At 42.5% G+C, this 25,018-nt stretch overlaps 1 protein-coding gene across 2 annotated transcripts in view; it reads right to left on the reverse strand.

Moving 5' to 3' along the window:
* The window catches only part of FNIP1 (folliculin interacting protein 1), a 67,419-nt gene that overhangs the window by 15,846 nt on the left and 26,555 nt on the right, over positions 1-25,018 (reverse strand). For both annotated transcript variants that reach the window (XM_065644448.1, XM_065644447.1), the window contains exons 2-11: positions 21,841-21,967; positions 13,253-13,396; positions 8,891-8,991; positions 8,563-8,637; positions 7,976-8,067; positions 6,219-6,302; positions 5,171-5,242; positions 4,265-4,400; positions 3,510-3,711; positions 2,611-2,696 (exon numbers count right to left, since the gene is read on the reverse strand). In XM_065644448.1, the coding sequence (XP_065500520.1) occupies positions 2,611-2,696; positions 3,510-3,711; positions 4,265-4,400; positions 5,171-5,242; positions 6,219-6,302; positions 7,976-8,067; positions 8,563-8,637; positions 8,891-8,991; positions 13,253-13,396; positions 21,841-21,967 (1,119 nt within the window). The remainder of the gene's footprint in view (positions 1-2,610; positions 2,697-3,509; positions 3,712-4,264; positions 4,401-5,170; positions 5,243-6,218; positions 6,303-7,975; positions 8,068-8,562; positions 8,638-8,890; positions 8,992-13,252; positions 13,397-21,840; positions 21,968-25,018) is intronic.

Consider the following 25,018-nt stretch of genomic DNA (forward strand, 5'->3'; position numbering starts at 1 on the left):
TCCATCCGTGCTTTAGAAAATTAAAAATTGCTGTGAAGTGAATAATGATACAACAGTAGGCCTGGAGTTGGGCACCGAACTGATGGTAAATTTATCAATAGCATCAATTTGCAGAAGCAGCCTAGGCTTTTCAAAGGCGGCAGCTTCCTCGGACGAGATGACGGCAGCAAAGGAAGGGTCTGTTTTGCCATCTTTTCTCCCCCTCGGCTCCCAGTGCCGGCAGGCAAAGGCCTGTAAATGCCCGTCTGACTGTGCAGGTCCCTGCAATAACCCTGGCGCAGGCTGGGGGCTGACCCACAGCCCCTGCCCCGCAGAGCGGGACTCCAGGGCGCCAGAGGCCACGGTGACAACCGTCACACGCGTCCCTCCCTTCTCCGATCAGCACGGCAGCGTGTGGCCTGTCCCCACGTCCCAGTTATCTGAGGCGATTCTAATCACCAGAGGAGTGCACGTCAGCTACACCTGAGAACCTCTGAAATTCTGGGTTTGTTTGGTTTTTCTTTTGTTGTTGGTTTTTTGTTTGTTTTTTAAATAATTCTCCTTAAAAAAAATACTGCAATGAGTTAAACCAGCACAGGATTACGTTTACGAAACACCAGCCCACTGAAGTCAGCACCCTTCTTCCCTCCAGCACAGTTTGCTAAGAGGGCAGGAATCAACACAAGTCTCAGGTTCACCAAAGGACTCAGGCTCCTGACTTCCCCGTGACTTCGGTGGGAAAGCCTAAAGAGATAATAGTGCCCTAAATGGGTTTGCTGAACCTGCGCCAAAGCACCTTTGCATCCAGCCTTCAGTATTTGAATATGCCTTTTTTTATTCTCTTTTACCAGACACTTACTGCATTGCTTTGCAAGGCAAGTGGCTCTTGCACGTTACAGAAACGCTTTTTCTGACGGCAGCGCACGCTGTCACACCAAGACATCACAGCGGCAGGAGCGGCCATGGCTGGGGGCATCTCTGAATGCTCCCGCTTAAAAAAAACCGGAATCGCCAAAGTCTGCTGCCCCAGGAAATTACTTTATATGAAATTAAACTGGATTTAATTTACCTCGTTACACTATTAAAGAGTAATATTTATATCACCATGGGAACCTCTGCATAAAACGGGTAGTTGGACACACCGCTGGTTACACAATGGCCGTGTCATGTGAACGATCGGCTCCAGAGCAGAGTGCCAACCCTGCCGCGTCCAGTGGGACGGCGTCTTCCTCCTCGGCCCGCCGAGAGCAGCCGTCCGCATCCCATCCCAGCACCGCCGAGCTGCCCTCCAAGGAGGAAAAAGCTAGCAAGGGGCATCTGGCCTGTGTTTTCAGAGTAATTTTTCCTACATTCAACTCAGGATACGCACCCCTCCCCACCGCCCTGGAACTCTTTAACTGGGAAGGACAAAGGAGAACCGGCAAAGTCTGCTGAATGTGTCCTGAGGGGGAATGTTTTGGGGGAAATTTCAGAAAAACAGCTGGGGAGGTGGTGTTATCAAGGGGTGGGAGGGCAGAGAAGCGGCTCTGGGTGAGGACAGGGAGGGGTGGCAGAGCTGGGGGAGCAGAGGAACCACCACGGCTGCTCAGAGCTGCCGAACTCGTCTCGGCTCCCCGCAGTCACGAGCTCCCTCTGCTCCCTCTCTTGGCACCACTTCTCCCATCCACCTCTCACCGCAAGCCCACGTGCTCCCTCTTCCCTGCCTCCTGTCCCTGCCCAACGTGTCCCCTGCCCTCCCTCGCAACCGCCCAGAGGCGAGGTTCTAAAAAATAAAAAAAAAATTTACTGCGGCTTCATCCTGCAACACCACCTGATCCGTGGCACTCAGGTAGTAAGTGGAATTGTAGAAAAATGAGTGATCCCTCAGGATCCTTCACTCTTTGGTAAAATCAATCCTGATGTCAGGATTGTCTTTTTACAACATCAAAGCACTGTCTTCTATAATGTCTTTTTAAAGTAGCTCTGCACTGGTTGTAAAAGGAAGCACCCTGCCACTCCCATCTGGGAGGAGATGAATCACTTGAAACAGATGGATTTCATCTTAATTCCCTCCCCATGACTTGAACCATGGAAAGAAAATACAGTTAAATGCCAGGGATGTGCTTATCTGTGTTACTTTGTATATTAACAGTTGAATAGAGACGCTCTGCAGGTACTGATAGCAAGAGATTACAGGACTGCATTTTACTGTGTGAAAAAGATACGTCCTTCTTCATAGCTGGTTATCTGAAACTCCTTTAGAGCAGAACTTAGAGCAGGGTAAAGGTCTTGCTTTGCTCACACATCAGGAAAATATATAATATTCCCCTGATACGACTTTGCAATTCTTTTCCCCCTCTCAACAGGCCATGAAAGGTAATTTAAGAGGTTGCTGGGAGCTTCATTACGACCTAAAGCACAGAAAACCTTGATTGACCGTGTCCTGTTCACACCAAGCCCTGATAGATATACACACTTGGCAATATCTGAAAACACAGAATACAGTGGCTTGCTATCAATCACCAATACCTTTATTGTACTTACTTTTGCAGAAGACTTTAGACATAATAAGTTACTTATCCTGCACTAAGATAATTCTAAAACAGACTTGAGCGCTTTTGAAGAAACAGAGATAGGAGACAAACTGCTCACCTGAATTCATTCAGGGCATCAACAATTCTGTTATATGCCAAACTCCGCTGACTGGCATCAGCTGATCTACGACTCATTTTCATAGCCTTGAAAACAATCATTAAACAGGTAAGTAACACATAGCTACAGAAACACAGATAATGGAAAACAAAGTCATGTGTTCGACTTTATCTTTCACACAACTGGTCATGCAAATACTCTTTTTTTTTTTTTTTTTTAAGTGATAAAATTATGGTACAAGTGCCAACTTTCATTTCTGAGGAAGGATAGGTGAGGCACATGCACTTGCAGCCTCTGCTGCTCCTGTGCTTTTTCATCATTCAAGGCATAAAAGGGGTCAAAGTTTTCACCGCAGTAGCAAAGTAACCACTAAGTATTTCCTAGAAGAGAGATTTGAAGTAAATCTAAGTGCACATTTGAAACTTTGATCTTTGAAAACTTCCTACAGAACAGAATCAGGAGGTAAAAATACAGAGGGGAAAAAAAAAAGCTGGATATTTATTTACAGTCTGGAATAGCCTAGAGATAGGTTCTGACCCTGCGATCCGCTAGACCCAGATTCAGCTGAAGCAGGGAGGAAGAGGAGGCCTAAAAATCACCTTCCCCTTCGGCTGGTCCAGGCCTTACTGGGAGCTTACACGGGCAAGCGACCGCTCTGGCCTGCAGCAGTCCCTGCAGCACAAGGCAGCACGCTCTGTCTTCACCCTGCGTTGTGCTTTTGCCAGCAATAAGAAACAAAGATGATGTAGAGCAAAGCTCTTCTCTGGTGCAAGTCCAATACCCAACAGCAAGTTGATCCCACTTTTGTAAAATAGTAACAGGAGTCGAGAGTTAAATCTGACAGGGATGGGGGGAACACACAGCAATACAAGTGCAAGAATCAAGAGGACTGTGTTTACCTGTTCTATTGCACTCTTCAGTTTGTTCATGTGACTCTCAAAAAGAGGGAAGTGTGAGAAGAAGAACTCATTAAATTTGTTGTTTTCATCTTCATCTCTTGAGAGTGAAAAAATAACTCCAATTGCTATCTTTTTCTTCCTAACAATTCCTGGGCTAGGACCAGAGCTGTCATCTGACAAGTTAAAGCTTTCATCCATGGACCTTGAAGCATGGAAAAAAATAGAAAGTTAATGTAATCCACTGCTTAAAGCTGTACCTTAGTTTCCTGTGTAATTCAATTATTGAACATTTAACTTCAATAAACACCTTTTGTTTGCATGTGTTGTTAAATCATCACCTTTGATAACATCCCACTTTGCAATTTTTTACAAGCAACCATTAATTGATCCTGCAGTCACAAAGGCTGGAACAAGATTCAAAGTGTTTGTGGGATTAGAATATAGTATTCTAGTTCTCTCTTATCTCTGCCAGGAATTTGTGTTTTGAATTGCATTTTAGGGCTTCTTATCCTCAAAAGTACAGCCTACAGGTTTACGTTTTGTTGAAGGCTTTCCAGTGAGTACAAAACAATGAATGCCATGAAGAAATCTGATACTAAAAAAGATCAGGCGTTGAAGTGCAGCCTGACTCACACCTCTGTAAATACCCCACCGAAAGCAACAGCGAGAGCAGATGTACATATGCAAGAGCAGAATCAAGCTGACAATGGTGGAAAATGTATGGGCAGCAACCAGCATTTTCATTCCCAGCTCACCATCGAGGGAAGACCCCATTCTCCAAGCTGGTAGTCTGACTGCGACGCCAACGCCGCTGGTAACTGCTAGCACAGCTTTTGTTAAACGAAGAGCCCGGAGATGGAAATGGAGTGATGAGCAGACTGCTAAGAGATGCTGCAATAATAAGAGGAATAAATAAAAATCTCTCCAGAAGAAAGAGCATTTGGAAAATAATATCAGCAAACTGAACGAAGTCCCTTGAGATAAACTGGCATTGCTTCTCAAGTCCCTCCTTTTTTGCTTATCTATGTTTCTTATCTACAAATAACCAGATTATAATAACATTAACAAGATATACAAGCACTACAAGGGTGGCACCGTCCTGCAGCTTTACATAACAGGCAACATACAGGCTGCCTTGTGCTCATCAACCCTGAGTATCGGGAAATAAATTTTTTGTGGAAAGGGGTAACATTAATCACATCCTTTAACAGCCTTTCCAATCCTAAAATTAAGTGCCCAATATCCTGAATCTGGGGGGAGGAAAGGGGTGTTGTGGAGCCAAATGCATGTTTTAACATTGCCATCCTCCTCAATTTGGAAGGATGACAAGTATCATTTAGAAATGCTGCAAACTTATTTCAATATCAATTTGGCTTGTTCATTTGCAGCATGTGTTAATAAATCGCACCGCTGTTTAGATTAGCCCTGTGAGGATCCTAATGGAACACCCTTGATGCCTACAACATTTGTACATAAACATATAGGTATGCATTAACATATATAATGCATGATATGCATTACTATAATATTTATATATAACAAAACAGAAAAATCACATTTCAGCACAGGAAAAACTATTTGATGATGTCTAGACATCTCAGTGACGGATATTACTGAATATTTTTGGAGTCTACAGGGTTAACACATGGAATTGCCATTACCAGATCTTGCGATACCGCTGTCTCTGTCCTCATTCTGCTCCCTCCCAGGCATATCCATAGGGTTGCTGTGAACTGTAACACAAGGAATACCAATTAGCAGGGGAATATACAGTTCCTTTCTTGTTTGCAGATCTCCATGTAATTAATGAAACAAAAACATGCTCATTAATTCAGATCAACAGCACTGCGCAAGGCCATCACCAAGAAAGGCTGCTTAGCTGAACAAGCCAAACTGCTTATCTGAAAAGCTCGTATGTATTTTTTAGTACAAACTAGAACTAGTACACTTTGTTTCTTTACACGGATATTTTCCAATTAAGTTTTAGTGTACCAAAAGGACGCTGGTCACATAGGTAGTACACGGTGAAGAGACAAAACAATGACCAAAAACCAATATAAACGTGACTTCATTCATATACCAGCTTTCTCAGGTATTATATATATCATTTTTAAAGGATTTTACAATGCTGTCTTTAAGAAAATAAATACTTGGAAGTTGTGAGCAGTGCGCTGGTTGTTCAACTAAGCCGTAAACTGTCCAGATTTGCAGATTGCATATACGCAAGATCAAAAGTGTCTCAGGCTCAATAGTCTTTAAAGGTGATATATTTTACAAATGTGTGTGTGAAATAAAAGCTACTCAGCCATGGAAATAAGACCCAGCCACTAAAAGCAAGAAATGTCCATTTTAAATGAACGTAGGTTAGCTTTAGTTTTTATAGTTTGGTTGAAACAAGTCCCAATCAAAATAGCTTGACACTATTGGGCAATTTTATTCCTAGAGATATGGAATCCACCATTAAATATATGCTTCCAAAACAAAACAAGAAAACCAACCAACTCCAAAGAGGACTATCAAAATGCCTGCTGTCCTCTGGGGATTTAAAGCATGGATCCAGAAAAGTAAGAGAGCAGACATCACTGTTCATTTCATATTAAAAAAAAAAAAAAAATTGAAATCTTATTTCCAGAGCTAAACTACAAATCCACACTTTTTGTCACACCGGCTAGACTAGGCACACAGCACAGCACACAGCACACTGCAAACCTGCAAAGAAAGAGGCGCTCCGGATCAGGCGGAGCGGACCTTGCTCTGAGAATGCCCGCCTGGGGCTGCAAAGCTGTGAAAGACCTACACGGCAAAACGTAAAATACACATGAAAGAATGAGGTTAGTAAAGCAGAACAGTCTGTAGGGAGGGGGCCAGGGCAGGGAGAAGATATAAGCCAACATAAATGCAGAGTAATATATGCAGGAGAACAGCTCTTACGCTTAACAAGAACGTTGATTCAAGGATACAGCTTACAGTTGGACTATATAGTATTTATAGAATTAAAATAATAGATCCAGCTTTACACTGTCTCCCATACAAAGATGGGGTTCCTCTCCAATGGCTTTTTATTTTTTAGCTGAAAAATGATTAATTTATGCAGGCTCAAAGCCTCACTTGATCACAAACAGGAGATTCATCGTGGAGTACAATGTTTGTTTTATTAATAACATCCACGCTGGTGGGGTGGCTGATGAACAGTGTCACTGAAGACGACAGGGAGGATGGGGGAGAAGGCGGCAGAAATTCATCTTAGTAGAACCAACAGAAAATTATAGGCTGAAGTAGGCTGAGAACAGTCAGTGCATCAGTTTAGTGAAATGATAATTTAGAAAATAAATGTTAGGCGTCTTAGTAGTCCATTTTAGAAGTAATACTGGATTGTGAATATACCATGGAAGGAGTGTATTTAACTGTACATGGAGCCAGAAAAAACACATGGGTATTTTTAATGAGTTAATTGCCAGTCCCTCTTCCAAATTTGAAGCTACCGCTCACTCAGTTTTCTGATTATACAAAAGATGAAGGCTGCACCTCAACAAAGCTCCCTTCCATTCTCTTCAGTTTTCACTCATTAAAGGAAAGGACACAACCAGTGCTGCTATTATTTTTTTTAACCAGCATATCTAAAAAAAGCAGATTATAAATAGTTCCCAACCAAAACACATAGAGCCTTCTCCTGTCAGAGGCTGGTGAGAGCCAGTGAGTCAGAAGCAGTCTTTGCTATTGAACACAGGTATTAGAAATGCTGCAGTTGAAGATTAACTTCTTCAGCTATGTTACCCACAGTCCTGCTGTGCTGAAACGGGAACTGCAAACAAACACTGTCCAACTGACTGAAAACGTGTGCAGTTCGATCATAAATAAGGTTTCAGCATCCTCTTCTAGAGGACAATCTCGTCAATTCTAGCTGCACGCCCTTGCACCGCGGTGCCTGCACCTCCCAGGCCCTTGTCCTTTCTGCGCGGTGGGAAGAGTTGCCGTTGCTACGGAGCGGGACGCGATGAACACGTGGCACTGGCTACACCTAGATCATGCAGAGTCCATAATAGCTGCTTTATCTCAATGTGAACTCGCTGTTTAGATCACGCTGGTGATAGAGCAAACTTTTGCCAAGTGCAAACTACAACAAAACCCTAAAAGCAGAAGAAGTGAGTCCCTCTCTCTTAGATCGGGCACCTCATTCGATCACGCACTGGGAAAAATCACAGCCGAAGTCTGAAATGAATACTGAATATTAAGAAAAAGGCATCTTTTAACCTTCCTGACTTAGTAAAAGGTTCCTACAATGTTATCCTGGTTTTGTTTAAAACAAGACAAATTCTCTTTTGGTGAACTTTCCTTTCAGCTAAGTTCTTCTAAGTAACCACGCTTTTCTGAAGTTCACTGCATGTTTTTCAGCCACTGTTCGCTCCAGAGCTGGTAACACTATGCAGAAGAGTTAGAGATAAAAGGAAATTAAATGTTTGTAATACCTATGTTCCCAAGAAGTCCATTCATAATTGTACTGTGGTCAGGCTTTAACGTATTGCTGTCTTGATTAATGAACTCAAGACTGTCCTGCAACCTATAACAAACATCAAACATACAAGAAAATCAGTGATTTGCATTTCAGTAGAATACAGCGTGACTTCATTATAGCCCAAATGGAACGGGCAAGATAACAACGCAGGCTTCCACTAGAGAAAGCTTTCACAGCCTAAGCCATGTTCTCAGCTGGGTCAGTTAATACAGAGAAAACTAAACACTGAACTCTCTAAATCCAGATGTTTTTGTCACACTTTCTTCTTCATCTCAGACTGAATTCCCCAACTCCAGTGTTCTGTCTGCAGGTATTTTGTACCTTACAATACCAAGCTTCACCACGTTGGCATTAGCGGAATGGTTCATTCATTCACTTAGAGCAAACTGAGGTGAGGACACTAGTGACAGGGTGTGACACATCAGGGAAGGAGAAGTTACTTTTCTAGAGAAAGAATCTAAAGGGTCCAGAAAAAGGTCTTCTGTGGTTTTACATTCATCTGCTTATACGCAATAGAGATACCATTTGTAACAGACTCACGTATTCAGACTTCCATAGATGCTGCTTCCAGTGCGAGCTGTGAACACCTTGCTGAGCATCAGCTGAGGAGGTGAACTGGAGGAGAAAAAGGACGTTGTCAGTCACAAACCCAGTGCTAGGACAGGCTTTCTTTTCCATTTCACAACCCACCAGGTTTCACAGACCTAAAGACAACATAACAGCCTTTTTTGCCAAAAGCGATATCAGAATAACTTTTAAGCAAACCCAGAAAATCCTTTTACTTGGCACTTGCGGTATTAATTCATTAGATATAAGCACCAAGGAGTAAGTCTTCTGAAAAGACCAGCAGTAAAAAAAATAATCTTACCGGATTTGGTGAATTTTTAATGTGGAACCCTTGTAGCTCATGGCCACAGAGCCAAACATCATCTCTCCAAGCATGTTAGCATCTGAGGAGCACCGAGAACCCTGCAAAAAAACCCCACCGACGTTTGTTTTTAAGCATTTTACAAGCACACTTCTATTAAGGTAACCTATGACTAAGGAAAATATTGTTTATTTGAAAGATAAATGCAAAATATATCTTGCTATAACACTGTTGAACATGCTAAGTTGAACAGTTCAATGAAGACATTGTGAGCATAGAAAGTGATCTTCACATTGTCTGTGAGCTAAATCACTAAAATCATCCAACAAACCTAACCCATCTATGGGAGGCAGCAGACTCAAGCTGTGCCGAGTCAGGAAATTTAAACGTTTTAAGAGTGTGATAACACACTTTACTGAATAAGAACCATTAAGCCCAAACCTTGTGTCTGCTGGACAAGAAGAATCCCAAGTTCACTGGAGATCTTACACAGATTGTGCACCAGAGCCAAACTGGCCCAGTGCTTTTTTGACAAAGACCGATTCATAACTCATCCATGGATGGTGTTTTACAGTTGGTGCATCTCTCCCTGGTGCTGCTGTGACAGTACCAGCAAAGGGCTGCAGCGTCACGGTGCCAGGGTTAAGCCAAGCATTTCCTGCTCTGGTTGGTGAGAGTTTGCTGTAAGGCACACCAGCTTACACAAAGGAGGAACGTCTATGCAGCATCATAGGCTAGATCAAATACTGCAAACAAAACCCTAAAATTAAAATCTTACTCAGGGCAATCGACTGGAGACGACTGCTCAGCTGACAGTCATCTTATTTGTGTGCTCTCAATGACTGAGATTACTGTCTCCTTATCCAGGGCTGCTTCTTCTCTAGGCAAGCAGAGTATTAGTGCTGGCGCTCTGTTTGTGCCTTGCCCTGAATAATTGAAAATATCGCGATCCTTCAGTCACAGAGCTCACACAGTTCATAGGTGAGGTACTGTGCCAAAAATCAGTACACGGTCTTTGAAGTGCATTATAACTATTAACACTTCCTTAGAGTAATCCTTCCAAAAAAAAAGTTCCTAGAACCAGTCAGAGAAATAACCTTGTGTTTGGAAAATGCTAAGTACCATCTCTCCATATCTCTTATCCAAGCTCTGAACAACCAGGATCCTCACCAGATTCCTACACAGGCATGGAATAGATTTCAATACTTTGCCCAGTGTCAAGCAGTGGGCTCAGAGCACAGCCAAGCACGGGGTGTCCACACCACAGTTCCTACCAGGAGTAAGGAGCGATGTGAAAATGACTGCTCAATGTTTCCACTCACACCGGCCCGCAGAGCAAGGGCAGGAACGGGGAAATGCTCATCGGGCAAAAGGCAACACACCTGTAACGCTTTTCAATTTTTAGCTCTTCTCAAGCACTCTCAATTAAGATGATGGTACTTTAACAGACATACCATTAACCTCTGAAATCTGCTATCTGTGCAAGAAAGATAGGTGATGACTAAGTTAGCAACTGCAGTTACAAAAATGAGGATACAATGGCAAGGTTTGTCAGTGACAGGGCAAAATGTGATCATTACCTGGGTCTCAGAGAAATTTCCATCTTTCCCTCCCAGGATATCCCACTGCCTGGGGGCACTGGAGGCAGTACTGGAAAAACTGGACTTTAAAATCAGCCCGTATGACCCAGCAGCTCCAAGGAAATATAAGCATGGATGTTAATGGCTCTAGGAAATGACAGGCCTGCCAGCATCACGAAATTGTGAAGTAAGAGCACCGCAAATTACTACAGCCAAACATTATGATTGTTATTTTTAAATCTGCTGCAGATTTCCAACTGAAGGACTCATTCTGAATAAATGTCAAGCCCCTGATGGTTGGTTTTGGTTTCAACTTTCTGTTACTTTGAAAATCTAATTCTAAAGCTGAGGAAAAATACTTTAAGATAAATTATTGATCTTCCTTGTCAAGCAAACAAATTAAAAAAAAAAAAAGGCAAGTGAAAATCAGGTGCTTTCTAATTTAATTATAGGGGTTTCCCTTTCCTCTGAAAGACAGACACAAGTGATGCTGAAGGCAAAGAGCATGATAAGATGTACCCAAGGCAAGTTTCAGTCTGGCATTTCATCTACACTTAATAATTTCACCATGCATAACAAGACGTACATATTTAATACACTTAATACGGAAACACTGCTACAGCTCAACTCTTTGGGCCTTCAGTGCTGCAAAATAAAGGTCACTCAAGACCAAAGTAGAGTGCAATCAACTGAGGAAAGAGGTTAAATATTAAAAACTCAAAAATAGCCCAGGAGCATCTGGCAAAAAGGGCACAACCCCTGGCACTGACGGCTTGGACACAAACCTGTTCCCTAGGTCATATTTACAAGCTCACAAAAACTGATCATAAAATACACACAAGTGTTTGTTATTGCACATTAGCATATTGGAGGGAATAAAATTTGCATTATTTGTAAATTACATTTCTGAATAAAATATTTACAGCATTTAATATTCCACTTATTGCACCTATTGTCCTATCAATAAGTACATATGTAAATTAAAAATGCAGTACAGATATAAATGTCAAATGCCATGATCAACAAATCAGACTTTCAGTCCTGACTAAACCAACAAGCAGGTCCAGAGGCGTCATAATGTGAAATTAATTTTGCTCAACCCTAGAACCATATTCAGATTCATCTTAATGGATTCCAATCATATTTGTGAGGGATCTAGATAGGACATACATAAAAACATGGAAGCCTGGAACAAACCCCTGCATTCCTCCTTCTAATTAAAGTTGCTCATATATAGTCAAAGTGTATTTAAACATGGAAACAAAGAACTATTTAAGTCCTATAGCATTGTAGTATTAGGACTTCCATTTTATAGCTTTAAAAAAAATCCCACCACATACATACACGCAAAAAAACCAACTTATAAATGCTGCAAGTACGTTAATTAACTTCAGAGGTTACCAGACAGAGAGTTAGAGGATAGGAAATGCCAGGCTGGCTGAAGTCTGGACAAAGTCACTCTGGCCCTTCTGCATCCAAGATACAAAATTTCATTGCGCAGTAAAGAACTCTTGTATTTATGGCTCTCTACTCACTTGCTGGGGAGGACCGGAAGGAGGATGGGGAACACAGTAGATAGTTTACAACAAATACACCGCGGCAGATCAACTTAAGTGTAAAGTTTCTCGCACACCTTCTGAGCCGGTCAAAGAGCCACACATCAATTCAGTTCAACTCAGTAAGATTCTAAGTGATATGAGTGAGGAAATGGGGACTTAAAAGGGAAAACTTTCCACAGCTTTAAAATACACTGTCATGCCAACCACTACAATTAATTTCCTTTAACATTGACCATTGTTTGCACAGAGCCTACCCAGCCAGAGAGACAATTTCTGGATAGTGGGGGCATCGTTTTTGTTGGTCACACAATACACGAAGGAGGTTATTTTGTGCTGGAAGGAAGCTGCTGACAGAAACGTCTCTTCCTTCCATAACCTCAGCTAAATGCTCTTCCAGGAAGGGAGGAATGGAAAACAGATCTTCGGCCACCTTACTAAAGCTGTGGAAAAGAGCGTGATGAGAAAGAGAAAACAAGAATACACAGCTGGCCAAATATAGCAGGAGCTAACATGACAGTGGGAAAGCCAGCACCGAAAGGTTCTTCATTTATATCTACGGCAGATTAAGACATCAGTAGTCCTGTACTTCAGAACAGGCTGTGGAGATAGCAGCTTCCCTCAAACACACAATTACTTCATTACAAAGAGTAGAAGGGCTTAGTTCTATTTTAGGGTGGCTTAATATAAAACACTTGTGATCCATGGAAGGAGAGATGACAGAAATATATCCGTGTCAGATGACTCCAGCTATTCTCATGGCCAAAATCTCTTATGTAAAATGTACCTCAAGTGCACTGAATCCCTTGTTATAAAGCTGTTACAGGGACTATCCCTGCAGATAGCACGTTTCTCTGTTATTTCCCTGCTATTTAGCAATGAAGTAAAATAAACTACCTCACCTATACCAAGATAAGATATGTGTGCCAAGTCTGATTGTACCAAACGAGTTTTACCACCCGGGTCATAAGACAGAACAAATGCCCTGGGGAAACTACTGCCATTCAAGACACATCTCAAGAGAACCAGCTGGTTGGTTTTAGACTGGTTCAAACCCAAAGCTGCAGAATTAAACATTACTGAGTTGGGACCAAAGTCTGATTTTGACTGAAAACTGCTCTCCACTGCCAGCCTCCAATTTCAAGCATTTTACAACACTCAGTACCTCACCTGCCGTTAGTATTTGACATGGGTTATGCAAAAAAAAAAAAGGAAGAATGACTCACCTGGTATTTCGGGCATTGATCTTTTGGATCAGAGAATGAGGAGGACGAATTGATTGAACTATCCAACGAAGAAGAGCTGTCTCCTCCGGGCTTCAGTTGGCAACATTTCCCAAAAACTCTCACCTGAGCATCGCTGCAGAGTTTCTGAAATACAGACAACATATGTGCCACACTAAGACCCATGACTCAAAATCACTGTTTAGGAGCACTGCACTTATCTGTTTAGGCAAGACATTTAATGGAAGAAAGGCTTATGCCCCAGGAAAACAGTTTAACAGAATATTTATTGGTGTCTCTTGCAGCCTGGCTCTAGGAAAGCAAGCTGAGCTCCCAATAGCCAGGAGCTAACAAGTCACTCCAACTCCATTTTCCTAAGAAGCCATCTGTCTCTGAAGCTTTAAAAATGACTTTTTTAGACCCAGGATTAGGAGAAAGGATGGTATCAAAGCACTCAAAGGAAGGATGGTAACAATAGGCTCCACCTGTCATGTCGCTGCCTGTGCCCACTGGGGTGGAGGTGATACAGAAGCACGATGGGCCAGATCATGATGTACAAGAAAAAACACAAATCAGGAATTAGCAAGCAAGAACACCACAGAATTCAAAAGAGATTCATGTGACAAGTGGAGAGAAAATACATTGTTTTGATAGTCCTCCCCTAGCTGTGTCTAAGTCTCCCAGTCTTTTTAAAGAGTGGCACAAAGGTGATATGTTCCAATGAGTGATTTCTGGTAGAGATTCAGAGAGAAAGCTCAGCAAAAAGGGGAGCTAAGAGGGCTCAGATGGAGCTGGAGCTGACACACGGCATGGGTGGGATCTGTATTACACATCACTGGCCCTGGAGATGCTCCACAACTGTTTTGTTCACTATTTATAAACATTTATGATTTCCCCTGCGAATCTCAGCACCCCAAGCAGAATCAGGATCCGTGTTAGTTAATGCTATTTACATATAGCATTAGGCAATCCTCTTCACCCAAAAGTTTCAGCGTACTTTTCACATACTCATTACACTTCAAAACACTCACATAAGGCTGACATTATTTACATTTGCTAGTGGGCAGCAGTAGGAGACAGAAATAGTCTACACTACTCAAAATTGCCTACTAACTCTGCTTTAAGACTTTCTAAATTAACATTTCCTATACAAACACCAAACCAGTAAGCGCAAGCTGGAAGCAAAGTTCAAGGGACAGATGGAAATCCAGAAGTGCTGTGATACCTCACAGCTTCATCTCTGGACTCACAGGTCCACATCACAAGCTCCCCCTTCATTCAAAAACACAAGTGTGTCTCAAATCTGTAATAGCTATTAAAAAAAAAAAAAAAAAAAAAAGGAAAAGGCAGATGGAAAAGTGTGAAATATCCAAGGCATAGGGTGTTAACTTCATGACTCTGCTCAAGTATCAGCAACAGCTATACAAAAGACAACTGTCCTTACTGCCAAGAGTGGTTTTGATGAGGGACAAGAGGGGAATCCCACACCTCTGTCCTAGGCTCTGCAGCCCACCTTTTTCTTTATTTTTTTTTTTTTTTTTTTTAAATCTCACCCACAGTTAGGGCCAGGTTGCTTTTATTTGGCCTTAACTGTAGGTGAGATTTAGCAAACCAGCAGAAAACGTCAGGGATTATCGAGCTCCACGCGGCAGCCTGCCCTGCTGCTGCCTCGGAAAGCCTTAAGGAAAAATGTGCAAACAAATCAGTAATTCTGTGGTGGAGGGGAAGGAAATATTCAGTAGCCGCTGAGTCCTGGGCTTTACTGACATATAGTAATATCCTCTTCATTACCACATCATGGTGTGTACGTTGAATTCATGCAATATGCAGATTTGCTAATTGCTGGTATCTGTGGCTTGAGCACAGTACACAATGACTGGAACATGTGAATGATCATCATATGACTTCAGTAGGAACTCGTGAACTAGAATTGCATTTTATCTCTGACACAAACAACAATGTCCTAGGCTAGGCAAGCATCATGTGATAAAACCGCATAAAATCCACAGGGTTACAGAAGCTTTTGCAGGGAAACCACATTTCAGCTTGCATTTTCCATCAGATGTTGAAAGTTCCTTCTACAAAGTTACAATTATAACTAAGCTTCTTTGAGACCGTAAAGCCACTAAATGCATTTCTACAGGTGAAAAAAAAATTCTATGCATTAAAAAAAAAAAGGCTGTTTGCCAATTACTTATTTTTAAATAATTTCTTCTCATGATCACTGCATTTTTCTGAACAGTATCTTTCCCCAGATCCACTGAGGAATCTGGTATCTTGAAGTAATAGTTGCCTAATTTAAATAGTAAACCAGGAAAATGGCTGTTTGGTCTTTGCAGTGGAGTTTAATAAACCAAGACTCTGCGAGGAGTCCGTAAAAGAGGTCAGAATCTTTCAGATATCAACTTGCGAACAGTAAATCCCTCCTAAAATGCAGATCACTGACAAATTGTGGTGTTTGCTCTTTGACAAACTTAGCATGTACATAAGAATAACCATTTGGACAACAAGGACCTGCAATACCGCTTCTCCTCTGTAGTTTCTTACTCCAAATATCAATGAAAGGGATATTAGAAATCTCAAGATATTATGCAAAAGAGTGGGATTACTTGCATTTCAATAAAATATTCTGAAGATGTTCAAGCCATGTTTCCAAAAATAAAAAGGCAACCTCATTATTTAAGAACTGTACGAGGGAAAATTTCAAAGTTGTGGATTTTCCTTCCTTGTTGCAACAAATCAGATCCTTGGACAAGGTGCTGCTGGAGTCACCCTGCATGCTCCCTGTTGCTGGTGAGCAGCGCATCTGCTGGAAGGATGAGGGTGGACGGATGAGGGTGGACGGATGAGGGTGGACGGATGAGGGTGGACGGATGAGGGTGCCGTAGGCAGCTGCCGGTCCTGCCTGCCATGCTGCTCTCCCCGCTGGGCTCACGCTCTTTGTTCCTTCTCTGCCAACTCGCTGCAGATGCCACCCAGCTCCAAAGACCTGTCAGGTAGTGCTGCAGATAACTTAGAGTAAAATGGCTTTATAGTACGACAGGGTACAAAGTAGTTTTCTCCTACAGTTCTGCTTCTGGAATATCTTCAGCTCTATCAGCAAAGACCTTTAACTCTCTGCCACAAGGTCTATAAATTCCTCGGTAAATGGAAAGAACGTGCCCAGTGCTGTGCACAGGAAGAAGAATTTCTGCTGGGTGAGTTTGGGGTTGGGGATAATAAGACAGTTGAAAGGAGCCTGGTGCATTGAACTAAATCCAGACTGATGTGTGTTAGGGCTGTGAGGGACAGAAGGAAAGAGAAATGTCATCATATGTTTTACTCTTTTCTACCTCTCTGCAACAGCAGGTGCTCAAATACCACTGTGGTGGTAGTGATAGAGAAATCTATGTATCCAAGTAAAGTTGCCATTTTTTGAGAGCTCTGTACTTCATTTCTAGAGCTGGTTATTCAGCAAAGATGAAAAAAATATTGCAAAATAGATAAATTAACTCTTTTGCTTTATTAATATATATTTGAGTGCTGCTGTAAAAGTTCAGATATCTTTCCTAAAACGCAGCTGTCAAGTGCTACATTTTCCCTGTATTTCCAGAATCATCAAGTTCCTCTATTACTCACAGGTCAGTGAAAGAAGTAAAGACAACCCTATACTCCTCCACTTCACTTGTGTTCTTCCATTTCTGTTTAGAGGGAATAAGCATGGCAAAGAAGGTGCGACTCGGTCTGCATGCTCAGCCTGAGTCTTTGCAAACCTGCCCACCAAGAGCCAGAGACCAGAGTTTCCATTTCACACAACTCACCCAAAAGCAAAAGGCTCACTAATTACTAATCCCTCAAACCAATTTGCTGCTCAACATTTATCCAGTGCTGAAGTATATTAGAACACGTGGCTAATCCTGGCTTGTTTAAATCAGCATGCCATTTTTCTACTTTGGGATAAATACGACATTTGGAGCGATAGAAATTGCCACAGTAGGAGACTGAGTATCATATGACTTTTCAGTTAAATTATCCCAAAGATAAAGATGACCAGGTTACGTGGCAAACTTTTTGCTCCCCAAATCCAAGTCCACTATCGCACCTCTCAATCTCAAATTCTGCACCCCGGGCTACTCTTTCATTTCTTAAAAAAAACCCAAAACAAACCCTGCTTCTGAAAATCCTCTTCTGACCCTGGGTCCTGGGAACAAGCCACTGTCCTCGTCTGATTCCTTGTCTTTCCCCCTTCCCAGCCAAAGCACCCGAACTCTGGATCTCTGCTTAGTGCAGAGCTTGGCTCTTGCCTTCTTTCCTCCCTCCTCTTCCTCGTGGTCCCTTGACACCTTTCTTCCTCCCTGGACTCCACACCTTCCTCTAGGCTGATCTTTAGATTTAGGAAATCTTTTAGCTTCTTACTTGTCCATCAGCACATCTCTGCAGTCAAACCCAAATGCCATCTTGTCATAAATCACAAGCAGACATCATAAAAATGGGAAAATGAGCAGTTAAATGAGACAACTAACCCCCGTCCCTGAACTCATTCTGTCTGCTCCAAGGAAAGCCTTGACGCAAGGTTTCCCTTCCCACCTTCTTCTTTGGTTTACTCCCCACTTCTGTGCCATCCTTACCCCAGCCCTTGGGGGAAAACTCCTCATACTTCAGCTGGTCTTTGCATGCTGATATTTTATGGTGACATAACTCATGCGTCACACAACACTGGCAGCAGAGTAAAATACATCTCGGTCTCTGTGTAAGGTTAGCATGAATGCAGTGTCAAGGTTGAGAAGCCAAGCACACAAGAGTCAGGAAAGGCAGAGCCAAGGCTGAAAGCTCAGCACTGGCTGGGCCACTTGGCCTCTGCACTTTAAAAAGGAGAAGGAGCTGCTTGTCATGCTTGATTTGAAATTCAAACCAGGCTGGGTATTGCAGCTCTTGGAAGAGTATACCTGTGTTCACATGCAGCTCAAGCTTGGGAGCTCTGCACAACCCAATGGGCGCCATGCAGGGAGATGCTGGAGCAAAACGAGCAGACAAGCACAGAAATGAGTCTGCCAGTAGCAATCGGTCATAGCCTGTAATACTATCACCTGCAAATCAAGTAATACTGTCTCATTAGAAATGAGAGACTTCTTAGTATGAGGGGCAAACTCTGAAGTAACTCTCTAGAGCAGATCAAACCCACCAGCTTGCCTGTAGAAGTACTTTGATACCCAAAAACTCAAGAGATGTGGATGTTTGGGTGTGGACTGAAGCTGTTTAGTAAAGGCATCACTAATGCCTACTTCTCATATCACACACTGCCCTGATATACCCAATATGCAAACGCCTGTCGTGATACATTCGTTCATGACTTGAGTGTCACAGGGCTGGAAAGCGCAGCCACTGTCTTCTGGGATACCCCGGCAGAGCTCAAACAGGAGAGCTGCCCAATCTTCTGATGCTCACGAGGCCACCAGCCTTTCAGCTCTGCTTGCAGAGCCCGGCTGATCAATAGCCCATGCCCTGGAAAGCCGGGGAAGATCCTCTCCTGCTCAGCACCAAAAAAGGTGCGGGACTCACAAAGGGGAATCTCTCTGCCTCCCCCAGGCCAAGCGCCCGCAGCTGCCCGAGGCGGATCCCTGCCTGGGCTCGGGGAAACGCCTGGCACAGCCCGCGGCCAACATTCCCGGTGCGCGGCCGCCAGCCCTCCCAGTCACCAGACTGCTTCTTGGCTTTGCTCGCCAAGTTTAACTCCAGAAATACCTGAGGAAAACATCGCTTCTGCGCAATTAAAATATTTTAATGGCAATACTGCAAAGTCTCAGCTGCCTTCTGTCTGTCTCTGTGCAACAAGTCCTTCCAAAATTCTTGTTTACCTAATACTTAGCTTTATTGAAGACGCAAAGAGGCCAATCTAATATCTAATGAAAACACAACCCCCTTATTTGTGTTACAGTCACATTTCCCTCACAGATAATATGAAGAGCCCAACTTGGTGTGAGCACAAACGCTGCAGTTTTCACTCAAAGAGCCAGAGCCTACTGTTTTATTTCTTGAAACATCTGTGTCTGGAAAGGTTTGCTCTGATGCTCCTTAAATTTTATAATCGTACCTCCTCTTACAGAATTCAAATGACTGAGCCACGTTCAACCTTGATCCACCACACACAACTCTCAACATCTGTAGACATTAGATATACAGAGCGAAGTACATCTCACCTTGCTGCAGGCATACAAATCTTACATTACAATTGCATTCAATTAGACAATTTTGTTACACGTCTCAGAAGTATCAGAAAATAGGAACTGAAGAGCACAACATAAAAGAAAACTGGCACCCTCTGGGTTCTCTGCATGAGACTGATTAGACTTCAACCAGAATGGCCTGGCCATGGCTAGGCACGCTTGCAAATCTCCCCCCTAGTGTTATTTGTAAATCCAGAGGTATAAATCACATTAGGAAAAGGGGGAAGGGGGAGAGAGATGCAGAAAGTGTTGGCCTTTGGGAGGCGGTGAACAGATACCCTTTCAGAAGGGAGAGCACCCGGCCCACACACGTCTTGCTGCAAAAGGGCAAAAGTGCTTTGGAATGTGCTTAGTGCCAAGATCGGGCTTTGTATAGGCAGGGTGTGTCTTTATTAATGAAAATCATGATAACGAACGAGAAAAATAAACTATGCAATTCCTTGAAAATGGCCAGTACATACTGCTAACTGCGCAAGCCTGCACTCAGCTCACAGCAAGCCGAGCCGAGGACTCTTCTGCACGTTTTTACCTGCATAATGTTTCTGCTATTGCAAAGTTTTGTTTTATGAGGCAAGTTTTGCCTGATATGACATTATCTGAGTGCCGCAGCAGGCAGATATCATAGCAAACAAACATTTCAATATATTCTCTTTCAAACTCTCCTAATAACACAAAAAAGAAGAAATATATCAAGTTACTAGAGTTGAGTGGTAGGCATTGCAAACACCCTGGGAAGAGTCTTCCTCCACCAGTGTCACATACTCATTTCACAGAGATGGTGAATACAGCTATTTCCCTCTCCCCTCCCCCTTAGCAAAGAAAAATAAAGGGGATATTAATATGGAACCATATTAACTTCATTATCAGCCATTTATTCTGTTGCTGTTGAGCTGCCACAGTCCCCAATCTTTCTGAAATTAACCAAGGCAGTGAAGTTTGCGAGTTCACCATGCAAGTACAGATCTATCTTAAAGAGGATTTAGGCTTTCAAGAAATCAACCAAAATAAGGCAAGAGGATTTATACTGTACAGTGTCTTTTTATTAATGAAGTAATACTTTAGAAGTAATGAAGTAATACTTTAGAAGTAATGAAGTAATACTTTAGAAGCAATGAAGTAATACTTTAGAAGTAATGAAGTAATAGTAATAAGCATAGCCAGCAATTCATACCAATAAACCACTTTAAAGAACTCTTGTCTTTAAAAACCTGTTTTCCTGGCAAGAACACCTACAAGAACAGGAACCTATAAATTATAAAGCCATTCTAACAAGTTAAAAATAAAAAGAAAGCTATATTTAGTTCAACATTTGTGAAGCCTGCTTTACCTCACAAATTCTCACAAAGTACTAGGAAATTGGGATCTTGATTCATGGCTATAAAAGTGCCAGAGTAAGCGATGGAGAAGCTTGGAAGTTAGTGTCTGGTGAGACACAAACTGACTCTCAGGGTTAGGATGTGTGGATGGAGGAAGCACTTGGGACCAGGGTGGGAAGCATCAGGCTGGCAGCACTCAGCAACAAGCTGGAAAAATTTACAAAGCTGGATGAAGAATCTTCTGGCTGCACTCCAACACCCAACATGAAAACCAGGGCTTGGGGGTAACACGTTATCTTGTGTACTCCTGCTTACAGAACCTAGCAGGTCCTATGGGTAAAAGCAACTGGGATCATAAATTTCAGTTCACGCAGTGCTTTCTGCTTGCAGAGCTTAAAATGTTTTGCACATGTTTTTAGAGATGGTGAAAAGGAAGTTCAAAGCAGCTAAATAAGTCGTCCGGCCTCACACAACCACTTACAATAGCACTGTGGCTAGAAATTAATCTTCTGGCCAGAGCACTTAGAAGGAAGTATCCTCATCTGACTGAATCCACTACGGTTTCAATTAATAGATTACCATGCAGACCATGCCAAAGGCAAAAAGAGAGGAAAAGTTTTCAAGTAACTTTGTGTGAAACAACTGTCAGCAAAGCACAGAAACAACAACTGGCAAAAGCTAATCAAGCAGGACAGAAGAGGACACAGGACTGGGAGGACCTTCCGATTAAGAATGCAGACCCCACCATGGCATAAAAGCACATCCATACGTATCAGTTTCTGCCCTGCCTCAGCCCCTCGCACTGCCAGCTGCAGCCCCAGGAGGGAATCCTCCTCTCTGGAAGAGCAGAAAGTAGAAGAGCCCAGGAATAAAAAGATCACTATAGCAGTTAAAGCTGTTAAGAGTGAAATCACTGAAGCCTGAATAATTTGCAACTTAACAGGCATTTAAATATAGCCCTGCATATAACCGACATTTAAATGTTAATGAGAATAAAACAGAACATTTGTGATCTATCAACCTTACAATTTAAAAAAACATAGACTATAAGCACATAAAGTAAAATACTCACCGACACCGAAACATCCTCTATTTTTCTTTTAGCACTGGAGTCAAATAGGACATTCCGTCCTCTTCTTTCACAGTCCTGATACACAATCAGTCGGATCTGACTCGGGTCAAACTCCGGCAAAGGCCAGCTTTAATTAAAAAAGAAAAGAGCAGAAGGATCAATTACCACATCTCTTTATTACACTGTTCTTTCAACATTATCTGTATATCCAACTTTATTAAAACATAAAATCCAGCAAATACAATGTCATTTCATAAACCCCTTTGATCTGATAGCCAGAACTGTGCTTTTTTTTTCCTTTCCCCTACACTTGCAAGTAGCCAAATTACACTGGCATAAAAGGGCACCAGTCCACTACAACCACTCCACAACAATGTGCACAGCATTACTAGCTCTTGTGCATATTTCATGTTTTCTTCAAGCTCTACCTTCTTGAAATCAAATTCACAGAAGAACTCAGGTTTTGTGTTTAAAGACAAAAAAATGAGTCCCTCATCATTGCAAGCATTAGCTTGAAAGCATTCACAATTCAAAGGGGAAAAAAAAAAAAAAAAAAGTAGTATACATTCACACTGACCTCTCCCTTAAGTAATGAAGTTCTGCATTAGCAGCCATGGGTTTTCAGCCCCATGGGTTGGCAAGGCACTGAACTCCACAGCTGAAAAAATGCAAAATACCTTTCCTAACCTTCCTCAGGTACTAATAAACACACCGTGATGCTGGGCAACAGAGAGCCACGTGCAGCCTGGTTCTGACTACACTCAGGTTCTTGCTGCATTCAGGCTTAGAAATAATCTCCACTTAAGCCAATACGATTGCAGGCAGTGCTGCTGTGTGGGTCAGCAAAGCACACACCCCAGTCCCTCCCAACACACCTCTTCCGAAAGCGCTGCTGCAGCCAGGAGCAAGGACAGGACTCTGCTGAGCCTCTGCCTTCCCCAGGGCCGCTGACTTCACAGCAGCTCTGCAAAGGGACAACTTGCACAGCTCAGGCTTGACCACCATGGCATGATCTTGCCTTTATGGTTGCTTTGTAGCCAACACCTTACGTTTCCATTTTAAAAAGCCAGTCATCACTTTAAAGCCCAGCAAACATTGTTGCCCATGGGCTCGGGAATCCATTTTCACTGATAGCTTCTCAGTTCTTGGAAGATAGGAAACGAGATGCCTGTTCTATCCACGAAATGAAGAGGAATCATCTTTCAGCTAGTTACGAGCCATTTCCTAGATCAAATGAAATTCTATCCTTGGCTTTTAGGCAAGCGGCGTTAGCATAAAATAGCAAGGTGGGAAATGAGGACCTGGAACTTTCCAGCCATTAATGAAGGATCCAGGCTCCCAGTTCACAAGAAGCAGCTGTACATTCATTTCAGCAAAAAGACACCCATAAATGATAATGGAGATGAAAGTAAACGTGGCATGCTAGACTCCAAGGCTACGGTAAATTTTCCCCTCCTCTGTCCTTCTAATTCACACCAACCAAAAGGTTTCCATCTCTGCGCCCATGCTTTATCTCATCAGTACACTAATGACAATTTGTAACCCAACAACTTCTTTAGCAGGTCACAGCAGAGAATCAGTTTGATCACCAAAGCCACGGTTGCCTATCAGAAGTTTGTAGGACTGTCCAATATAAATTCAAAGGCTTTACACTTAGTGTAGTCCCAGCCAGGTGAAACTAAGCACCAAGTCATACAGTTACTCGCTCTCTTGAGAGAGGAAATCCATTTGCTAATCTGCTCAGCCCCACCATTTAGCAACAGGAAAGAAAAACAGAAGCTGCAGAGAAGACAGTGTGCAACAAATGTCAAAAGCAACTTATTACAAGAAAAAAGCTTGAGCAATTTGAAACTGAAATAACTTGATGTCTAGATTCGGGGGAAAAGAGCTTTGCAACGTCTCTGCTAGGGCACCTAAGGCCACGCATTGTCCACGGAGGTCCATGCCCATGCCAAGGGCAGACTGCAAACTGAGCAAATTCTGCACCAAAACACAAGCACAGTGACAAACTCAGAGCAGAGCTTTCATTTATCGAGGGCTCAGCTAATAAGCCCCATCTTGCATTTCTGAAAACGTGAGGAAACCAAATCCATACTGTTTGATGCACATTTGGAGAGTGCTACCGAGAGGCCCAAAGGCACCACAGTTGGGGACGGTTCCCGACTTCTGCTGAAGGTGAGGAGCCAAATGAGACCATGGACAATCTGGCTTCCCGGAGGAACCACCTCCTTAGGGTTAAGTGAAATCAGTGGAAGTCAGGAAACTAATTTTACTTCCAGATAGGCCACTGTATGTGACAACAACAACAACAAATTGCTTGCCAAAAAGGTGCTTATTGCTTGCTCCACCCTTGCAACGTATTTGAATCTCCTTCGCCCTCAGACAAAAGCACATCTTCCATTACCTAGTACTTTTGATATTTGACTTTGAAATTACTGGCAAAGAAGGGCAGTAGCTGTTCCAGATCTTAGGAAAGTCGTCTACTTATAAAAAGCTCCCAGAGCAGATTACACACGAAGAGGAGAGAAAGCTAAATATAAAACTCTTGCTGTATTCAGAAACATATTTGATCAAGGTAACAAGAGCTTGTTTACTTCTCAGCTTCTTCACATGACATTTTAACTTTCTCTAGACAAGCATTTAGTAGATATTATCCATCCTAATTCGCGATAATTCCAAATAAGCGTTATCTGTGTTACATAATAGAGTCCTTAAGCACATTTCGGCCTTGCAAAAACATTCCCTGGCAATAAAGGGCCACTTCCCAAACCAGAAGAAACTTTTAAGAGAGCTGGGGGAAAGTTCATTTAGACAGACAGTAAACAGCGGCCGACTGGCACCTCCAGCTCACCCACCGCTCCCAGCCCAGCACATTTGTCTGGGGGAAGCGGGATGGGGAGAAGCTTTAAAGTACCATTAAGCGCGATATCTGAGCAGATTATCCCCAGAAACGTACAAATTCCTACATGCAATGCACAGGGCACATTCTCAAAACAAATATAACAGGGCAACACTCCAGCGCTGCTCCTCAGGGGGGATGAAAACTGACCTAGATCTTCTGAATATAATTAGTTCTGTTTATAAATGGAAACTAACTCTGACATTTAACTGATGTTTTCTTGAGATTCTTACAGGAAAACCAGGAGACGTAGAATCAGACGTTCTAGTAATGTTAATG

This window comes from Caloenas nicobarica, chromosome 13, assembly GCF_036013445.1.
Source record: "Caloenas nicobarica isolate bCalNic1 chromosome 13, bCalNic1.hap1, whole genome shotgun sequence".
Lineage (NCBI taxonomy): Eukaryota > Metazoa > Chordata > Aves > Columbiformes > Columbidae > Caloenas > Caloenas nicobarica.